This window comes from Anabrus simplex, chromosome 7 (genome assembly GCF_040414725.1).
Source record: "Anabrus simplex isolate iqAnaSimp1 chromosome 7, ASM4041472v1, whole genome shotgun sequence".
In the NCBI taxonomy this organism is placed as follows: domain Eukaryota; kingdom Metazoa; phylum Arthropoda; class Insecta; order Orthoptera; family Tettigoniidae; genus Anabrus; species Anabrus simplex.
The window spans coordinates 263,482,921-263,502,349 of NC_090271.1; the positions used below are offsets into that span (position 1 = coordinate 263,482,921).

General features: G+C 37.6%; 1 protein-coding gene across 3 annotated transcripts in view; it reads right to left on the reverse strand.

Moving 5' to 3' along the window:
• The window catches only part of Dp (transcription factor Dp), a 311,515-nt gene that overhangs the window by 38,627 nt on the left and 253,459 nt on the right, over positions 1-19,429 (reverse strand). For 2 of the 3 annotated variants that reach the window (XM_067151668.2, XM_067151670.2), the window contains 2 exons: positions 3,181-3,343; positions 2,856-3,071 (listed from right to left, as the gene is read on the reverse strand). In XM_067151668.2, the coding sequence (XP_067007769.1) occupies positions 2,856-3,071; positions 3,181-3,343 (379 nt within the window). The remainder of the gene's footprint in view (positions 1-2,855; positions 3,072-3,180; positions 3,344-19,429) is intronic. The other variant, XM_067151669.2, reaches the window with a different exon arrangement.

Here is a 19,429-nt window from a genome sequence, read left to right on the forward strand (position 1 = left end):
ACTGGTTTATTCGAGACTTTTCCTAGTCCTGAAGCTAATATTTCTGCTTGTTGAAGTTGTGTTTCCAAGATAAGTGTCATTTTTTTCATCAACTCTTCACTCACTACTTCTAGTTTCTTTTTGATGTCGTCACATGTTTGTTTGTTTTCGAGTGTGGCTTGCCTGGCTTCATTGTTCTCTTGTATAGCAGAATTGAGCCTGTAGTTTTTTAGACGATGCCTACACGACCCGCACATCCACATGAGGGATCCATTATTTGATGATAGGGCCTTGAATTCCGTTACATTGACTGACGTGCATTTTCTGTGAAACCAGAGATTACATACGTCGCAGCCAATAACACTATCTTCATTTGAGAATGCTGTATCGCATTTTGCACATTTGTTTTCTCTTTGATTGTCTCCCATTGTCTGCTTGATCTTTACAAACTCAAGAGGGCTGTGTCTTTGAAGCCTAACCCAATATAAGGAGCGCACCCTGTTCTCGTCACAAAGTAAGATGGCTTCCCTTTCAAAACTGAACTGTGTGATGTTAATATTCAACTAATATTTACTATACCACACTTTTATTCTTGTGAATAACACTTCCTCTAATTAAAATTCACTCTAGGAATTGAACTGGACACTAATAGCTTCACCAAAACACTACAGCACTGAGTTTATAAGGTTTCAACACGCACCAATTGACAACCACCGCCGTAACTGTCTAACCTAATCACTACCGATTTTGTGCTTGTATTTTGCATTCCATTTAGAAGTTAGTTGTACAGTGAAGGGTAACGAATATTTGTCACGCAACAGCCTACATCTGGAACATAATCTTGTGAAGTTGAATAGCGTGGTGTACATTTGTTTTGTGATAGCCTAAATATGGATACCCCCCTCAGTCCGTATGTATCATGTACTCTATATGTCTTTTTAATTACTTGCAATAATACAATAAAATAAAAGCAAGAGATTAATAATGGTAGAAAAGTCAACTCTTGAGTCCTGATGTAGCATATATGCTACAAGTCATTAAAAAATAGTAAAATTTAATTTTCTTTTTTTGAACATTTTAAAGTTATTTTAGCAAAATATAACATATTGAATGCAAAAACAGGTTCAGGACTGAAGAGGATACAGAAAAGTCGTGAAATTCCTTAATAATGAAGACAAAACTAAAGCCTGTCAGCAAGTTGACTGGTATCCACATCTTCAAGCATGCAGAACTGGCGTGAATGTTGAAACTCGCACCTTCCAGTTTCGACTCTATCACTCGAATTGGTCTTGGTCGGTCGAAGTTTCGTTTAATTCAAAATGGAGGTCAAAGTCATTCTGTCGCAGTCGCACATAGCTGTGTATAACCTCGAATTCATTGTCTAAGCGTGTGACCAGAAAAATAATGTTTAATAACCAACTAGTCCAAAATAAAAGGCTTCTACTAACATTTGTTTTAGAAAGAGTGTGATCTGCAATAATACTTTGATATTTTTACGAGACCCGTTCAAATGTTTTCATATTTGTTGTTTGGTCTTCTTAACACTTAAGTGCACTATTATTTTATAAACCACATCAGAATAAGTTTTCAATTTGTTCTATCGTGTTTTTCGCACACTCTTCTCATAGAGTTTTCACTGTACCTGCGGATATACGATGTAAAATCCCATTGTGTCGGAAAAAAACCGTATCTAGTGTTTCAATATCCCTGCTGGATAGTATTTGAGTATTCAGTAATACATTTTCTCAATTAACACATTTTTCCTTGTCCCCTGTAGAAACGTCTTAACAAGGTTTTACTGTATTTATTACAACATATAAAATGGTAATCTGCTATATTCCAATATAAAAAGTATGAGAGAAGATACAATTCCTGTATTTAAGGGTAAGCCATTATCTGTAATAACATACCGTATACAGTGGAAACTCTCCAGATGACCACTACTTTTATTCCATAAAACTTTTATCTGGTACGGAATTATACTCTCGGACAACCAAGGTATTTTTACCCTCTTTAAGATGATCAACACTTTCCACAACCAACGACTATGAATTCTGGTCATTAATCAACAAAATATTCCATTTTCAGATCACAAAACAGTGAAATAATATTTACAGTGCAGTATTGTATAGTTGCTCAAAACAAAAAGCAATCAGCAAATGGTATAGTATGTTTCTCACATTTAATATTTTATCAGACTTAATACTAATTATTATCAAAATACAATCCACCTGCTGTGTAGACACAAATCCTGTGGATATCCACCACGAACATTACATCTATAGGTCAATATGTTTCCGAGGGAAGTGGCGCTCCAGGGAACTTTTGTAATAACCCCCCCCCCCTTTTTTTTTTTTTTTGTGCGAGTGTACATCCCTGCACAGTCCTACATGCACTCTTCTTGGAAAGTCTGATTCTCATTGTTAGAGAGCAATAAGTGTGCATAAGAGAAGAAGGAACTTTTTTACACTGGGAGAACAAATTTCTGTAATAAATGGGAGTAACAAAAGATGATCTCAATGTCATATAGCAAGCATAGGCTATGTGAGAGAGAGAGAGAGAGAGAGAGAGAGAGAGAGAGTGCAACTGGCTTAGTAAGCAAAGAAAATGTATCTGGATGCGTTCCTCATTTAATAACAAGGGAAGTTCCAGGAAATGTTTGCCCAAATTGACGAGTGTATATTACAAAATTAGAATAATTAAGCCATTTCATTTTTTCTTTCTTGTCATACGTACAGAAAAGGCACAGTCTCCCAACAACTTGCTTGTAACTGTCAACATTGAAATAAGAATAATAATTATTATTCTGACTGATTTCTAGAGCTTTAGCATTTTATATCGAAGGAGGAAGCCTTTTGAATACAATCAGCATTTACCTGCATGATGAGATCATGAAGCTGCTGTGTTTTGAACTTGATGCGCTCCATTCTCCGCAATTTGTCCTTTTCTAAATTCAGGCACTCCTGTAACGAATTTGTTGGGAGCCCCAACCACCGTATTTCCTTCTTCTCCTTTGATATAATGTTCATGGCCATGAGCACATTCAATGCATCATAGACACGCCGTCGAATATTCTTCTGGTCATACTGCTGCTGAAGTAGGATAAAAATTTAATAATTAGTGAGAAATGCATAACACAAGAAATATAAACTGCTTTAATATAATAAAAAATTTAAATGGCTTAGAAATCTCTCTGCTAACCTGGTCTGTAGGAGATGTCATGAGATTTGGATTTGTGAATTCAGCGACAAGTTCATCCGCTACTTCATTGTACGAGGTTGTGCCTTTCTTCCGTACTTTTTCGCATACTTTCATGGAAAAATGCCTTAAACCTTTACCAACTTTCTCCGTTTTCCGCCGTTTGCTGTAGATCAAAAACATTAAATCAATTTACTTTTACAAGAGTAACACAGTATACAGAAACAAGTAACTAACTGGAAATGTTCTGTTTTGATCAGGAAAGGGACTGGCTCAATTTAACTCTTCCAAACAAGAAACACCTTCAAAACCAGATAGTTACAGCATTTGACAAAACTAAAGGAAATATAGGGTGTATATTACATTCTGGGATGTAACTTTTATTAAAATAAATCAGTTTCACTAGGACACTGACTGACAGTTAAATTAAGAGTCTGTAAACTGAGAACAATTCATTAAATCCTCAGCAACATGAACATTTAAATGCTGCACTACTTGCCGATGGAGGCGATTCAGGTGCAAAATGCAACAGTTTCATCAAAAATTCACTGTTGCAGCAATATAGCTCAGATTAATTTTGACATTTACAGTAGAGACCCAAAGGAATATATGAGATTGATGCATAAGTACACAGTATTTGGATATAAACTGGCACCACCAAGATAGCTGGGAGCTTGTTTATCATTTGTCAATATTATTGTCATTTGGAGTGCCATTGTTGTGCTTGTGGATACGCTTTGAATTGCGCTGCTCTGAAGAAGTTTAAGTGTTACAAGATCGGTCGAAGATGGAGTGCCAATACCGAAAAATCAACATTTCCAACATTCTTCTGCTGAAGTTGATCGAGGAGCAAAAGCAGCTGAGGCACTTCTAGCCATTTCCACTGTGTATAGGAACAATGTTATTGGACAAAGTATGGTACAAAAATAGTTCAATCATTATAAATGGGGCGATTTTGACCCAAAAGCAAATCCCCATTCAGAAATACCATTGGCCTTTGGTGGAGACCAACTAAACGAGTTGATTTACAATGCTCCATGTCAGTCATCCCGAGAATTAGAAAATGTAATAACTGGAACAAGTCAACCAGTATGTGACATTTACACTCCATGCTAAAGGTTTAGAAATAGGGAAGTGGCTATCACACGATTTCAGCAAAAACAACATACAACAATGTATAATCATTTGTGGGTCTTTGTTATATCATTATTGGTTAGCTCATAAAGAGCATCTGACATTGACCAGCATTGTCAGTTCGACGAGAAAAGGTGCCTATAGGGGGTCATCAAAAATGAAAGGAAATGGCGAGCCTAAAGAAAGGCAAGCGCAAGTCCATGAGCTTGTGCCCATCCAAAGAAAAAGGTCATGCTAATCATCTGGTAAGACAAGAAAGGTGCCATGTCCTGGGAGTTGCTTCCCAGAAATGTAACTTGTCACTGCTGATGTTTATTGTCAACAATTGAGATACCTTGCAGTTGAAAGAATAATAAAAAAACACAACCAAGACTATATCAAGAGTGGCTATTGCACAATAATGCACGCCCACACGCCAATAATGTGACAAAAGTAGTTATACAGGAAGTTGGTTGGGAGGTTCATAGACACCCTGATTATTTTACAGTTTTATTTATTTGTATGATTTCATTTTTAGAATTGATATCCGTATACGCTTGATGTCACCGAAGCGACAGTTTTGTACGAGAACACGTCTCAGGCAGACTCCCCGGTTCACAGTGTGGGTTACTGTAGTCACGTCCTAGTTCGTGAACCATGGGCAATGGCTGAGTGACCTAGTAAGTGGTCCTGAGAGTCGGGATAACAGTTGTTATGGAATGGGAGTGGGCATCTCGGACATATTCTGAGTCATGGCCCTCCTTTTGCTCAGACGGCTACGACTATACAATTCACCTGTGGTCCATAAGCTGTTACAGGAGAGATCCTCACTTCGACTATGAGTAAGTAGGATAGCATCCTGCTTCATGAATTTACTGAGCTCAGAACATTTTAAGCAAGCCTCGGACCTATGGGGGTAACGGAGTCCCACTTCCATTTGACAGGCGAGGGACTCCTTGGAAACAACTTGGCGAACGAAATGGAATTCGATGGGGAGCTATCAATATTAATGGGACTTATGGAAGAAAGAAGGTAGAACTGGCTGAGTCAGCAAAGAGGATGCATCTGGATGTGCTAGGAGTAAGTGATATTTGGGTAAGGGGAGATAATGAGGAAGAGATAGGAGATAATAAAGTGTACTTGATGGGTGTTAGAAAGGGAAGGGCAGAGTCTGGGGTAGGGCTCTTTATCAGGAATACCATTGCACGCAACATAGTTTCTGTTAGGCACGTAAATGAGCGAATGATGTGGGTAGATTTGTCAGTGGGAGGAATTAGGACAAGAATTGTGTCCGTGTATTCACCATATGAGGGTGCAGATGAGGATGAAGTTGACAAGTTTTATGAAGCATTGAGTGACATCGTGGTCAGGGTCAACAGCAAGGATAGAATAGTGCTAATGGGCGATTTCAATGCGAGAGTTGGGAATAGAACTGAAGGATACGAAAGGGTGATTGGTAAATGTGGGGAAGATATGGAAGCTAATGGGAATGGGAAGCGTTTGCTGGACTTCTGTGCTAGTATGGGTTTAGCTGTTACGAATACATTCTTCAAGCATAAGGCTATTCACCGCTACACATGGGAGGCTAGGGGTACCACATCCATAATAGACTATATCTTAACAGACTTTGAATTCAGGAAATCTGTTAGGAATGTACGAGTTTTCCAGGGATTTTTCAATGATACAGACCGCTATCTGATCTCTAGTGAACTAAGTATCTGTAGGTCTAGGGTAGAGAAAGTAAAATCTGTCTGCAAACGAATAAGGGTAGAAAAACTCCAGGACAAGGAAATTGGACAGAAGTACATGGATATGATTAGTGAGAAGTTTCGAACAGTAGACTGTAAGCAGGTTCAGGATATAGAAAGTGAATGGGTGGCATACAGGGATGCTGTAGTAGAAACAGCAAGGGAATGCTCAGGAACAACTGTGTGTAAAGATGGGAAAAGGCGAACATCTTGGTGGAATGATGAAGTGAGAGCACCTTGTAAACGTAAAAAGAAGGCTTATCAGAAATGGCTCCAAACAAGGGCTGAGGCAGACAGGGATTTGTACGTAGACAAAAGAAACAGAGCGAAACAAATAGTTGTTGAGTCCAAAAAGAAGTCTTGGGAAGATTTTGGTAATAACCTGGAAAGGCTAGGTATAGCAGCAGGGAAACCTTTCTGGACAGTAATGAAGAATCTTAGGGAGGGAAAATGGAAATCAACAGTGTTTTGAGTAATTCAGGTGAACTCGTAATAGATCCCAGGGAATCACTGGAGAGGTGGAGGGAATATTTTGAACTTCTCTTCAATGTAAAAGAAAATCATCCTGGTGGTGTTGCGAACAGCCAAGCACATGGGGAGGAGGAAAATGATGTTGGTGAAATTACGCTTGAGGAAGTGGAAAGGATGGTAAGTAAACTCCATTGTCATAAAGCAGTAGGAATAGATGAAATTAGACCTGAAATGGTGAAGTACGAGGACGGTTTGAAAAGTTCTCTGAATCACCGCTAGATGTCAGTGCTAGAGCAACAAGGTTCCCGCGCAATAATCACACATCCTTTGTGAGTGAACACGTGGCGCGTCAGTGCTCTAGCTGCAGGAGTGTGGTAGTGACGACTCTTTGTTGTTGTTCCCGCATAGTGATTTGTGACAATGGAAAAACTGAGATTCGAGCAGTAATTAAATACTTTGTAAAGAAAGGTATGAAAGCAAAGGAAATTCATGCCGACTTTCAGAACACACTGGGGGACTCTGCTCCTTCATTTTTAACTGTTGCCAAGTGGACCAGCGAGTTTAAATTTGATTGGGAGAGCTTGGATGATGATCCGCGTAGTGGACGGCCAAAAAGTGTTACGACCCCAGAATTTATCACAAAAGTGCATAAAACGGTCATGGAGGATCGTTGACCGAAAGTGCAGGAGATTGCTGAAGCTGTAGGGATGTCTTCTGAACGGGTACATTATATTTTAACCGAAGAATTGGGTATGAAAAAATTATCCACAAGATGGGTGCCACGGCTCTTGACATTGGACAAACGCACCAGATTGGAAATGTCCGAACAAAGTCTGGCCCGTTTTCAGTGCAACCAACAAGATTTTTTGCGCTGGTTTGTGACTACAGATGAAACTTGGGTCCACTACTATACCCCAGAGACAAAACAGCAGTCAAAGCAGTGGAAACATGCTGATTCACCACCACCAAAGAAAGCAAAGGCAGTGCGTTCGGCCGAAAGTTCATGGCCTCAGTTTTCTGGGATGCAAAAGGCATTCTGCTGATAGATTATCTTCCTACTGGCCAAACAATTACGGGGCAATACTATGCAAACCTCCTAGACCAACTACAGGAAAAGATACGCGAAACAAGGCCTGGTTTGGCAAGGAAAAAAGTCATCTTTCATCAGGACAACGCTCCGCCGCACATAAGTGTTATTGCCATGGCAAAACTTCATGAACTGGGGTACAAATTGTTGCCACATCCACCTTATTCACCTGGTTTGGCACCATCAGACTTTCATCTATTCCCCAAGCTAAAAATTTTCCTCGGTGGACGGAGATTTTCTACAAGGGAAGAACTGACAGCCGAATTGGAAAGGTATTTTGCAGGCCTGGAGGAATATCATTTTCGAGATGGGATCAAGGCACTGGAACATCGCTGGACCGAATGCATTAGTCTACAGGGTGACTATGTTGAAAAATAAAAGCAGTTCCACCGATGTAAGATACTTTATTCTAGTACATTCGAAGAACTTTTCAAACCACCTACGTATAGTGGGAAGGCAGGGATGAAATGGCTTCATAGAGTCATAAGATTAGCATGGAGTGTTGGTAAGGTACCTTCAGATTGGACAAAAGCAGTAATTGCACCTATCTATAAGCAAGGGAACAAGAAGGATTGCAACAACTATCGAGGTATCTCACTGATAAGTATACCAGGCAAAGTACTCACTGGCATCTTGGTAAATTGATGTCAGAATGTCAGACTGATGATACAAAGCTAGAACATGTCGATAATTTCAAGTATTTAGGTTGTGTGTTCTCCCAGGATGGTAATATAGTAAGTGAGATTGAATCAAGGTTTCGTAAAGCTAAGGCAGTGAGCTCGCAGTTGCGATCAGCAGTATTCTGTCAAGAAGGAAGTCAGCTCCCAGACGAAATTATCTTTACATCGATCTGTTTTCAGACCAACTTTGCTTTATGGGAGCGAAAGCTGGGTGGACTCAGGATATCTTATTCATAAGTTAGAAGTAACACACATGAAAGTAGCAAGAATAATTGCTGGTACAAACAGGTGGGAACAATGGCAGGAGGGTACTTGGAATGGTGATAAAGACTAATTTAGGAATGAACTCGATGGATGAAGCTGTACGCATAAACCGGCTTTGGTGGTGGGGTTACGTGGCTAATGGAGGAGGATAGGTTACCTAGGAGAATAATGGACTCTGTTACGGAGGGTAAGGGAAGTAGAGTTAGACCAAGACGACGATGGTTATACTCAGTTTCTAACGATTTAAAGAGAAGAGGTATAGAACTAAATGAAGCCACAACACTAGTTGCAAAACGATTATTGTGGCGATGTTTAGTAAATTCACAGAGGCTTGCAGACTGAACGCTGAAGGGCATAACAGTCTATAATGATAATGTATGTATGTACGTATGTATATATGTACATATTTATTTGTTTACTTTTTACAATTTGAATATTGAATTTTCACGACCGCATTGTAATTGAAACAGACTTTCAACGTATTAGGTCATGTTACGTACATGTAGTACGTGTTGAAGAGATGTTAAGTACAGAACAAAAATGGCCAGCCGGACACCAGTGGGATCCGAACCCATAACCTCCCGATTTCGTGTCGGTTGCTCTACCAATTGAGCTATGGTGGCCTAGGCCATCTTTGTTCTGTTTTTACAATTTGTTTGGCGTCACACTGACACAGAGAGGTCTTATGGCAATAATGGGATAGGAAAGGGCTTAGAGTGGGAAGGAAGTGACCGTGGCGTTAATTAAGGTACATTTGCCTAGTGTGAAAATGAGAAACCACAGAAAACCATGTTCACAGCTGCAGACAGTGGGATTCGAACCCACTATCTCCCGAATGCAAATTGACAGCTACGTGATCCAAACTGCGCAGCCACTCGGTATATTTTACTAATTTTGCCCCTCTGATTTTCACTTCCTACGTTCTTTATTAAACAATATGAAGAGCCCACTGCAAAAATGATGGATGTCATTTGGATGCACTTTCTCAAAAAATTAAAATATAAAAGCAAAGAGTCATAATTCCAATCATAGATATTTTAATGGTTAACTACTTAACCCATCTCATTCATAAACTAAAACTGAGTATATAAACAGAGCATAAATAAATCCAGTAAAAATGAACCTTACCTAGAGCGATATTTTTAGATTAAGTGCAGAATGAAAAGCACAAAAACGCTGAATGTCACATCTCATTAAAGACTTAAGTATGTCCATTCGTCACTCTGATCACATTTTCACGAGTAATTTAATGGTCTTAAATTAGTTGTCAAGTTTACAATAAATGAACTAGCTTTTATAAGGGTACGTTCTATTCTTGGACAATGATAATTTAAAAAATCACATCGTATAAAGTCTTTTTGAACTCAGTTACGTGGAAGTGAGATGAACAAATCTCTGCCTTTTGGACCACAGAATTGATCTATATGCAACAGGTCTCTGTATTTGTCCTGAGAATTTGGTCACTGTTCTTTATAATGGAGACCTGGAAGGAGAAATTCGCCTGCAGCAAGTATTTAGCTCCTTGTGGAATTGACAGACCTTACAAAACTTGATTCCCAGGCATTGCTGAAGGTAGATCTGTGCCGTACTAGGCGAGTGTGACCTGCTTGAAGCAGTATCTGCCTGATAGGTCTTGAGGGAAAGGGACATTTCTTTTTGAACGTAAGCTGCAAAATTAAGGTCCATTTTCGCAGGAGTACCTGGTCTACATTGATAACTTGAAAAGGCGATGGTCTCACTCGGTCAGATTGAAACACGTGAATGCAGTCTTCTGGCAATTCTGCGTATGATTTTGTGTCTATTAGAGCCATGTTACGATCACATTCGAGGTAGGAATGTCCCCGTATTGGGAAAGTGACTTTGATTGTTTCCAGTCTTTTTGCAACAGATACTACATAATGTAAAAACCTGAACACTGTGTAGGTCTTATTCTGCTCCCCGCATGAGTCACAAACAATTTCCAGGTGTTTAACCTTAGTATCAAGTTTTAAAAAAATGAAGTTATGGAGCATTGACACAACCTCATCACAACCCTTCCCTCCTACAGTCTCAGGGTAGCGGAAGAAAAACGATTTAGATGTTGATAAAACATGGATGTTGAAGGAATACAATGACAGCTGTCTCCTCTAACAAACATCATTAGTCGAGACATTTGGCATGTGTAGGTTTTCTGAAAATCCATTGTTATGACTCATAATCTTCATTTTTCATGCTTGATTTTCTCGCATCTCTTTTCCTTGCATAGAATGTGTCAGCTGTTAGTCAGTGATTATTCTGATCTACCTCGAGCTTTGGTAGTTGTGATTCCAAATCAGCCTTTTCATCAGGTTTCAAAGAACTCGCCAATAACCTTTCTTCTATTGCTTTTTTTATCAGCCAGATGTTTGTCGCAAGTGCTACAGGTACCACTACGAGGTTATCCAAATGATATCTTAAATTTCTCGTTAAATATCTTCCTATAAAATTCGTAAGATCAGGTAAATTTTTGTCTTTGTACATTTCACACATCTTATGTATGTTCAAATCTTCTAAAGAAAACAAGTCTTTTACATTCACAGTCAGGCCCAGATTCATGTGAACATAACCTCATCTTCATACCAACAGTCATTCTGCCATGCTTTCACCTCTTCTTTGTGTTGTTTTCACTCTCTAATGCACCACATCAGAATCAGTTTCAGGATTATCACTCATAGTAATATATTTTGCACTTAACAAAATAATAAGCAAAACACAGGAAATGTCCACTTTGCAGAAGAATGAGTCACAAACCAACTGACTTCATTATCAATAACATCACTGGAAATGACACAATGAATCATGGGAATAAAATGACTACCATCATTCTTGCATTGTATACTAATGACATCCAGCATTCTTGCAGTGCATACCAAATTTTCTTTTCCTCATATCTCATTGTCAAAAGTAATAAACTTCATTGTTAGGTTCCGTATTGAGTTGAGACTATGCTTAAAGTAAACACAAAATTTTAATATTCCACTTTCTCAATACTAAAAAATCATTTGATGTTTTTACAAAAACATTACAATGACATTAAAAGGTACTAGTTTCGGTCCACTGTGGACCATCATCAGCCTAGCCAAATTACAACAGTAAAAGACATAGTGATAAAAATAGTATGGAGAAATGAGAGAGGATCTAGAAGGATGGGATGGTGGTGGAATGACAGATAAAAGTGAAAAAACCGCATTTGCAGATAATGATAAAAGTAACAGAAGTGTTCACAATGACAAGTAAAATCTTGTGAAGTCACGTAAAAACTCTTGATGAGATAGTCTTTGGTTGGCAGTTGCTCCTCTGTTGCACGATTGACATATATAACTACGTATATGCTTCTAGAAAGCTTTTGCGTAGAGGGAAGAATTGTCCGATGAGACTAGCACCAGATTAAAATTGACAAAGTTGAACCTGTTCTATGGTGGAATTAAAGGCTTTCTGTGTTGAACAGAAGTAGTCTCAGTTCAATCGGGACCCCGAATGAACCTGGGGAAAGAAGATAGTATTAACGCGGGTAATCGGATAGAGAACAAGCGAGGCACCGGAAAATATAAACGATGACTCACCTTGCGCTGCGTGGAACAAACTTGCTGGATTGAATGCAACTTGCGGAGTGAGCGTGGCGCGGAGTAGATCAGCAGGAAAGGGGTAGGTGAATACGGAGGGGAGGAATGACGTAAGTGGTGGAGGGTGGGAGGGATGGGAAAGGTTCAAGGCGGGGTGGACGGGAGAGGAAGTGAAGGTGTTTGTACTGTTGGGGGACCCTTAATTGACTTAAAGAAAGAATTTTGAACGACCGATTTGTTTTTTCTGTAATAAGTAATGAAAAGGTCAAATAAAATATTGGGTTTCTCAGGTATTTCGTTAAGGTTATAGTTGGCATTAAAGTATTGATCTAAATGAATGTAAAAGTTCTCTATTATATTGAGTAGAGGTCCTTTCTTAGCTATTTTGAGAATGTCCATGTCTGTTTCAATATTCGTGAATTTGTGCTTATAGTCGACCATATGTTGGCCGATAGCTGAAAATTTGTTGTATCTGACTGCATTGAAATGTTCTAAATATCTAATGTTGAAGCTCCGGCCGGTTTGCGCCACATAAGAAATATTAGAGCATGTATTACATTTAATCCTGTAGACGCCTGATTTTGTGTACCTATTTATTTTATTAACATGTGATGTGTTATGTAAGATTTGTGTGTTGTTGTTGGTGGTTTTAAAGGCTATTTTCATACCTTTTTTCTTTAAAATATTGGTGATCTTGTGAATTCCATTGACGTAAGTGAAGATGGAAAAAGAGTCATGATAATACAAATATTAATACCAAAATAATAAATCGATTGATAGTCAAATCACCATGTATATATTCATCTCTATAAAAAATTACTAAAGCTGAAATAAACAATACAAACCCTATAAATAAAAGTGATATTCAATCAAACAAACAGGTTATAACAATTGAACTTCTATTCAAATTTAACACTTCCCATTCAATAAAAATCACTAAATCGTATATAATAAAATAGAATCCTATAATTATCAAAATTATTGCTACAATAAACAAAAATAAAAAACTTAAAAAAACAAATAGACAATGACCATAAAATGGTTTAGTCACCTACATCACTGGTATCACAAACCAACATTTTACTTTAAACTATTTAAACACAATCACAATATACATAAATCTCCCTTTAATACTAAAATATTTAATGGTAATCAATGAAGCAGAAGTAAAATAAATTCACGACTATAGCCGCTGGAACAAGAGTGGGTGTATATTAAGTTGAGTTATATTTCCATCACCTTCTATGATTTGTTTACCAACCACTTTAAAATTGTTAGCTTTGATTGTAAGAGTACTAGGAGGTTGATTTGGATATGAGGTATCTAAGTTTTCTTTGTCTTATAACTTATTATCATTAAAGACATTTATGATATCTAATTTTTTAAGATCAATATGGTTTATACCTTTTATTAGAACATATGGGGTAAGTTATCTACCTTTATTTTTAGGGAAACAAGTTTTTAAAACTATGGATCAAGGTTGGAGTGAGGATTGAGGTGGCCAGATAATCTATAAACAATCTGTTCGATATACTCAGATAATTCAGGATTGGCAGAATAATAGAATTAAGATTTATTTAATTAGTTTTGTCTTATGGATGATTATGTTGATTATGTTGATTTTATACTTAAATAGCTTATGTAGAGCACGACATTGAATATGTTGGGGAAGTTATTAACTTTTAAGTATTTATAAATATAGTGTTATATTATTTATACAATGAAAATGTATTGTTTTATTTTAAACTATATAAATGGAGAAATGTTAATGGAATTAAACCATTAAAATAAAAAGTTAGCGGCTTTAATTTGATCAACACATTTCTTTAATTGGAAATAAATTTCAATAATATTATTAACAGTAATATACCTCTACTTTGGTTTCAATTAAAATAAATAAGGATGTAAACATCTAAGATCAGATCGAAACTGATTGCAATTTATCGCTTCTTATTTAAGGTAGATTGAGAAATCAATACTTTTTGAGTGCAAATCAGATGTTATAGTTAACTACAACCCTAAGACGCTCATTCCAGGGCCCCTTGGTTTCATTCGTGATATAATCCTAATAATAGGATTAGTAGAAATATTGTACTAATAATTGATCATGATAAAATATTTGATCAATTTATAATAATGATAACAGGACAAAAGCATAAGTCTCAAACTAAAAGCAGTTGAACGGAAACAATATACTATATCGGACACACAAAGGGCTTCCAGGTCGGAGAGGATGAAAAAGTTCTGGGAGAAGAAGAAGAAGAAATTAACTCAAATGTATTGATTTCAGTGCTCCAATGTGGGCGTAAAATATGTAAATAATAATAAATAATAATGATAACAGGAAGAAGTAAAGCAATTTCTACATCAAAAATAAGGAAAATTACAGCAATTAAGAAGAATCGTAAGGAAAAAGGGAGCCGGGCTGAGCTTTTAGGGTCAAATCCACACTCAAAAGGGGAAGCTTTCTCTCGGTCATTGATGGTTTTTTTTGAGAGAATTGAGGCCAGCGTTATGACGATTGATGTGAGAATGATTGTGAATGATGAGACGATAAATATAATTCAAATTATTTATTTTGAATTAATCAATCTTTTTGATTGGAAGTCAAATGTACTTATATACTAAATAAATAATGAATTATCTTCCTCATCAATAAATAGAAATATATAAAAATAATCACACTACATCAACAAAGTGTCAATATCATGCAGCGGCTTCAAATCCAAAGTGGTGATTGATTGAGAAGTGACATATTAAATGTTGTAATAAGCAGTTTAATAGGAAAGTAGTCCCAATAATGACAAGGAGTCCATGGAATCCTGTTGCTACAAAAAAGTTTGATCCATATACAGCGTCACTAATAGTAAAAGGAGCTTCAATATATTCATAGGCTTGAAGAATAGTAAAGTAAATACCTAATAAAATTGTGAAAAATAATCTTTGTGTAGCTTGACTATAGTTTCCTTCTATTAGGCTATGATGTGCCCATGTGACAGTTACTCCTGAAGCGAGGAGAATAGTGGTGTTAAGAAGGGGAATTTGGAGAGGGTTAAACGGTTGAATTCCTAAAGGGGGTCAAAGTCTCCCTAATTCAATACTAGGAGAGAGGCTTCTGTGAAAAAAAGCTCAGAAGAAGGAGATAAAGAAAAATACTTCAGAGATAATAAATAAAATTATACCTCATCGTAATCCCTCACTTACTGGTAAAGTATGAAGGCCCTGATTCCTACTCACTGAACATGAAAAAAGCCAGCTTATAAGTATGAACCCTGGGCTTCCTACGGCTAGAGCTCTTCCAAAAATTCATAAGGCAGGTGCTCCCATTCGTCCAATCATCAATTTTAGACCGAGTCCTTTATATAAAACCGCACAATATATTCAAAAGTTCCTAAGCAAAAATTACCGTCTTTCATCCAATAAATCGGTTAGAAATACCTTTGAATTAATAGACAAACTTAATAAATTTAACATGCAACCTCATTACTCACTTCACTCCTTTGATATCGTAAACATGTATTCAAGCATTCCAATTTCTAAATTAATTCCCATCATCAAAAGTAACTTATACAAAAACAGTCATTTGAGTAAATTGGAAATTCAAGATTTCATTACATTGTTGAAATTAGTCGTAAATGACAACTTTTTAACGTTTAATGGTACCATCTATCAACAAAACGGTCTGGCAATGTATTCACCTGCATCAGGCATTCTCGCATAAATCTATCTGGACTTTCTCGAGAATACTAAAATCGACAATAAATTCGACAATATTCTCCTTTGGGCTAGGTACGTCAACGATGTCCTAGTAGTTATCAACGAGAACTTGGAAGATGCTCACACCACACTCCAAACACTTAATAACCTCGATCCGCATATTAAATTCACATTGGAGTCAGAAGTAGATCAAAAAATCAATTTTCTGGATATTACGATCACTAGACAATAGGAATCTTTAACCTACAAGATCTACAGAAAGCCCACTCAATCGGCCGTCACAATCCGACAAGATTCAGCTCACCCCTCCCCCACAAAAAAGCAAGATAAAACAGTCTTGTACATAGAGCATTCAACGTTCCTATGAATAAAAAAGATCTTCATACCGAATTGAATACTATCCGCTACATCGCCAGATTCAATGGCTTCAATAGCCATTTCATAGAAAACATCATTAACAAACATAAATTTCGCCCCAAGACCACACTTAAGATCACCAATGTTTTAAAGAAAAAAGGTATGAAAATAGCCTTTAAAACCAACAACAACAACAACAACAACACACAAATCTTACATAACACATCACATGTTAATAAAATAAATAGGTACACAAAATCAGGCGTCTACAGGATTAAATGTAATACATGCTCTAATATTTCTTATGTGGCGCAAACCGGCCGGAGCTTCAACATTAGATATTTAGAACATTTCAATGCAGTCAGATACAACAAATTTTCAGCTATCGGCCAACATATGGTCGACTATAAGCACAAATTCACGAATATTGAAACAGACATGGACATTCTCAAAATAGCTAAGAAAGGACCTCTACTCAATATAATAGAGAACTTTTACATTCATTTAGATCAATACTTTAATGCCAACTATAACCTTAACGAAATACCTGAGAAACCCAATATTTTATTTGACCTTTTCATTACTTATTACAGAAAAAACAAATCGGTCGTTCAAAATTCTTTCTTTAAGTCAATTAAGGGTCCCCCAACAGTACAAACACCTTCACTTCCTCTCCCGTCCACCCCGCCTTGAACCTTTCCCATCCCTCCCACCCTCCACCACTTACGTCATTCCTCCCCTCCGTATTCACCTACCCCTTTCCTGCTGATCTACTCCGCGCCACGCTCACTCCGCAAGTTGCATTCAATCCAGCAAGTTTGTTCCACGCAGCGCAAGGTGAGTCATCGTTTATATTTTCCGGTGCCTCGCTTGTTCTCTATCCGATTACCCGCGTTAATACTATCTTCTTTCCCCAGGTTCATTCGGGGTCCCGATTGAACTGAGACTACTTCTGTTCAACACAGAAAGCCTTTAATTCCACCATAGAACAGGTTCAACTTTGTCAATTTTAATCTGGTGCTAGTCTCATCGGACAATTCTTCCCTCTACGCAAAAGCTTTCTAGAAGCATATACGTAGTTATATATGTCAATCGTGCAACAGAGGAGCAACTGCCAACCAAAGACTATCTCATCAAGAGTTTTTACGTGACTTCACAAGATTTTACTTGTCATTGTGAACACTTCTGTTACTTTTATCATTATCTGCAAATGCGGTTTTTTCACTTTTATCTGTCATTCCACCACCATCCCATCCTTCTAGATCCTCTCTCATTTCTCCATACTATTTTTATCACTATGTCTTTTACTGTTGTAATTTGGCTAGGCTGATGATGGTCCACAGTGGACCGAAACTAGTACCTTTTAATGTCATTGTAATGTTTTTGTAAAAACATCAAATTATTTTTTAGTATTGAGAAGGTGGAATATTAAAATTTTGTATTTACTTTAAGCATCATATCTCATTGACTATCCGCGATTTTAACTTCTCCTTTTAACCACTTATTCTATGCCATATAAAGAATATAATGGCACCCTCAGCTTATTTTCAATGAAAAAGTGACATCCATAATTTTTGGAGTGGACTCTTTATATGTAAGGATTATATTCAAGCTTGGCCTGTCCACTTCTTTTAAGTCTAAGTCTTTGATAATGCTGATGATGATTAGGGACAACAAGAGCTCTGAGCAGTTTGGATTGCAGTACGCAGAGCAATATGCTGTCAATACATCAAATTACTCTCCTACCCCATCAATCAGAATCAGGCTTTAGAAGCTGTATGAGCATGTTGTGGTAAATTAAGACTGATTATTTCACAAATTTTATAGAGAAACGTCATAGAAATGCTAAATTAATACAGAAAAGAGCAGCAGTAAAGGGTGATCTGATGAGAATGGCAAAGTTTGTCGGTGAGTGTAACAATGAGATTCAACTGCGAAGTGACCACCTGACAGACATCAGAACTAATGACAAAATTCAGTCTAATTTAAAAATAGAGGAATCTGAGGATTGTAGTCATGATGAAGGAAGGGAACAATTCAAAGCAAGTTATTATAGTTAAAGGGCACAGTGAAGTTACCAGGTGAACGTAATCAGGGATATCAGTCAGATGATTCACAAATTGGCAGTGCACATAGTTCGTGCAACCCAACGAGGCCTAGGCAACTCTTTCTTGGCTTGACTCCAGTCGAGTCTGTAACTCGTGCAACTACTTGGCAAGACAAAGGCACAGCACTACTGAACAACAGTGACCACACTTTGACATTACTCTCCGTCGCACTACTCCAACACGCTCAACGATGAGCGACGACTACTAATAGCAACCCCCCCCCCCCCCCCACACACACATCCCTCATTCATGGTGGCCATGCTTTTATATTCCTCACGATGATGCACTCGAATCATCACAGTGTGGCCAGAAGTAACATTCTCATTGAGACTTCCGGAAGGTCTGTGCAGAATCCAGATGAAAACAATACATGGAGAGGCTGGCAGGGACGTTCCCGACCTGACTCAATCATCACCTCCAGGAAATACCAAAGGGAACTATGACAGGGCTGACTGTCACCTGACCACGTAACGCTATGAAGCTTCTCTGGCCATATAATGAAAAGATGAAAGAAATTTTACCTTTTGAAACTAACACTGCTCCATACAAGACAAAGGACTTGCACTACATCATCTAAAACTGTTCTGTATTACATGTCGTGCAGAAGGTTTGCACAAAGTGGTAAACAAGATTTGGAGCAATCACTCTGATATACACATGCTAATTTCTAAGAGGAAAAAAAAAAGTTTCTAAAAGATCCAATCCAAGTTTATATATTGAAAGAAATTGAACCTACTCTAGCTATTCCTTCTTAACCAGGCCTTACTCACCGAGATACTTGACTGTAAACAATTCTATAGCAAACCAGGAAAATTCAAGTGTCTGATTATTCTGAATCGCCATTTACCTGAACTGTATGGGATTAGTCCTTCTGTTGGTCTGGTCAGAAACTTGGCAAGTGCAACATCTAACTTAAGTGATGATCATAGTGCAATAACTTGCCCAGAACTGTGAAACTTCTACTCAGTGCTGCACTAGAAATTGTGAAGCAAACTAAGAATGATTTGAAAGAAGTCTAGCTAACTAAATACCAATCAGGACAGAGAACTGCTACCTAATGTATTGTTACGTGTCAGCCCCGTGGTAGCTCCTTCTGAGTCAGAGTCGGACTCCATGTGGGAGTCAG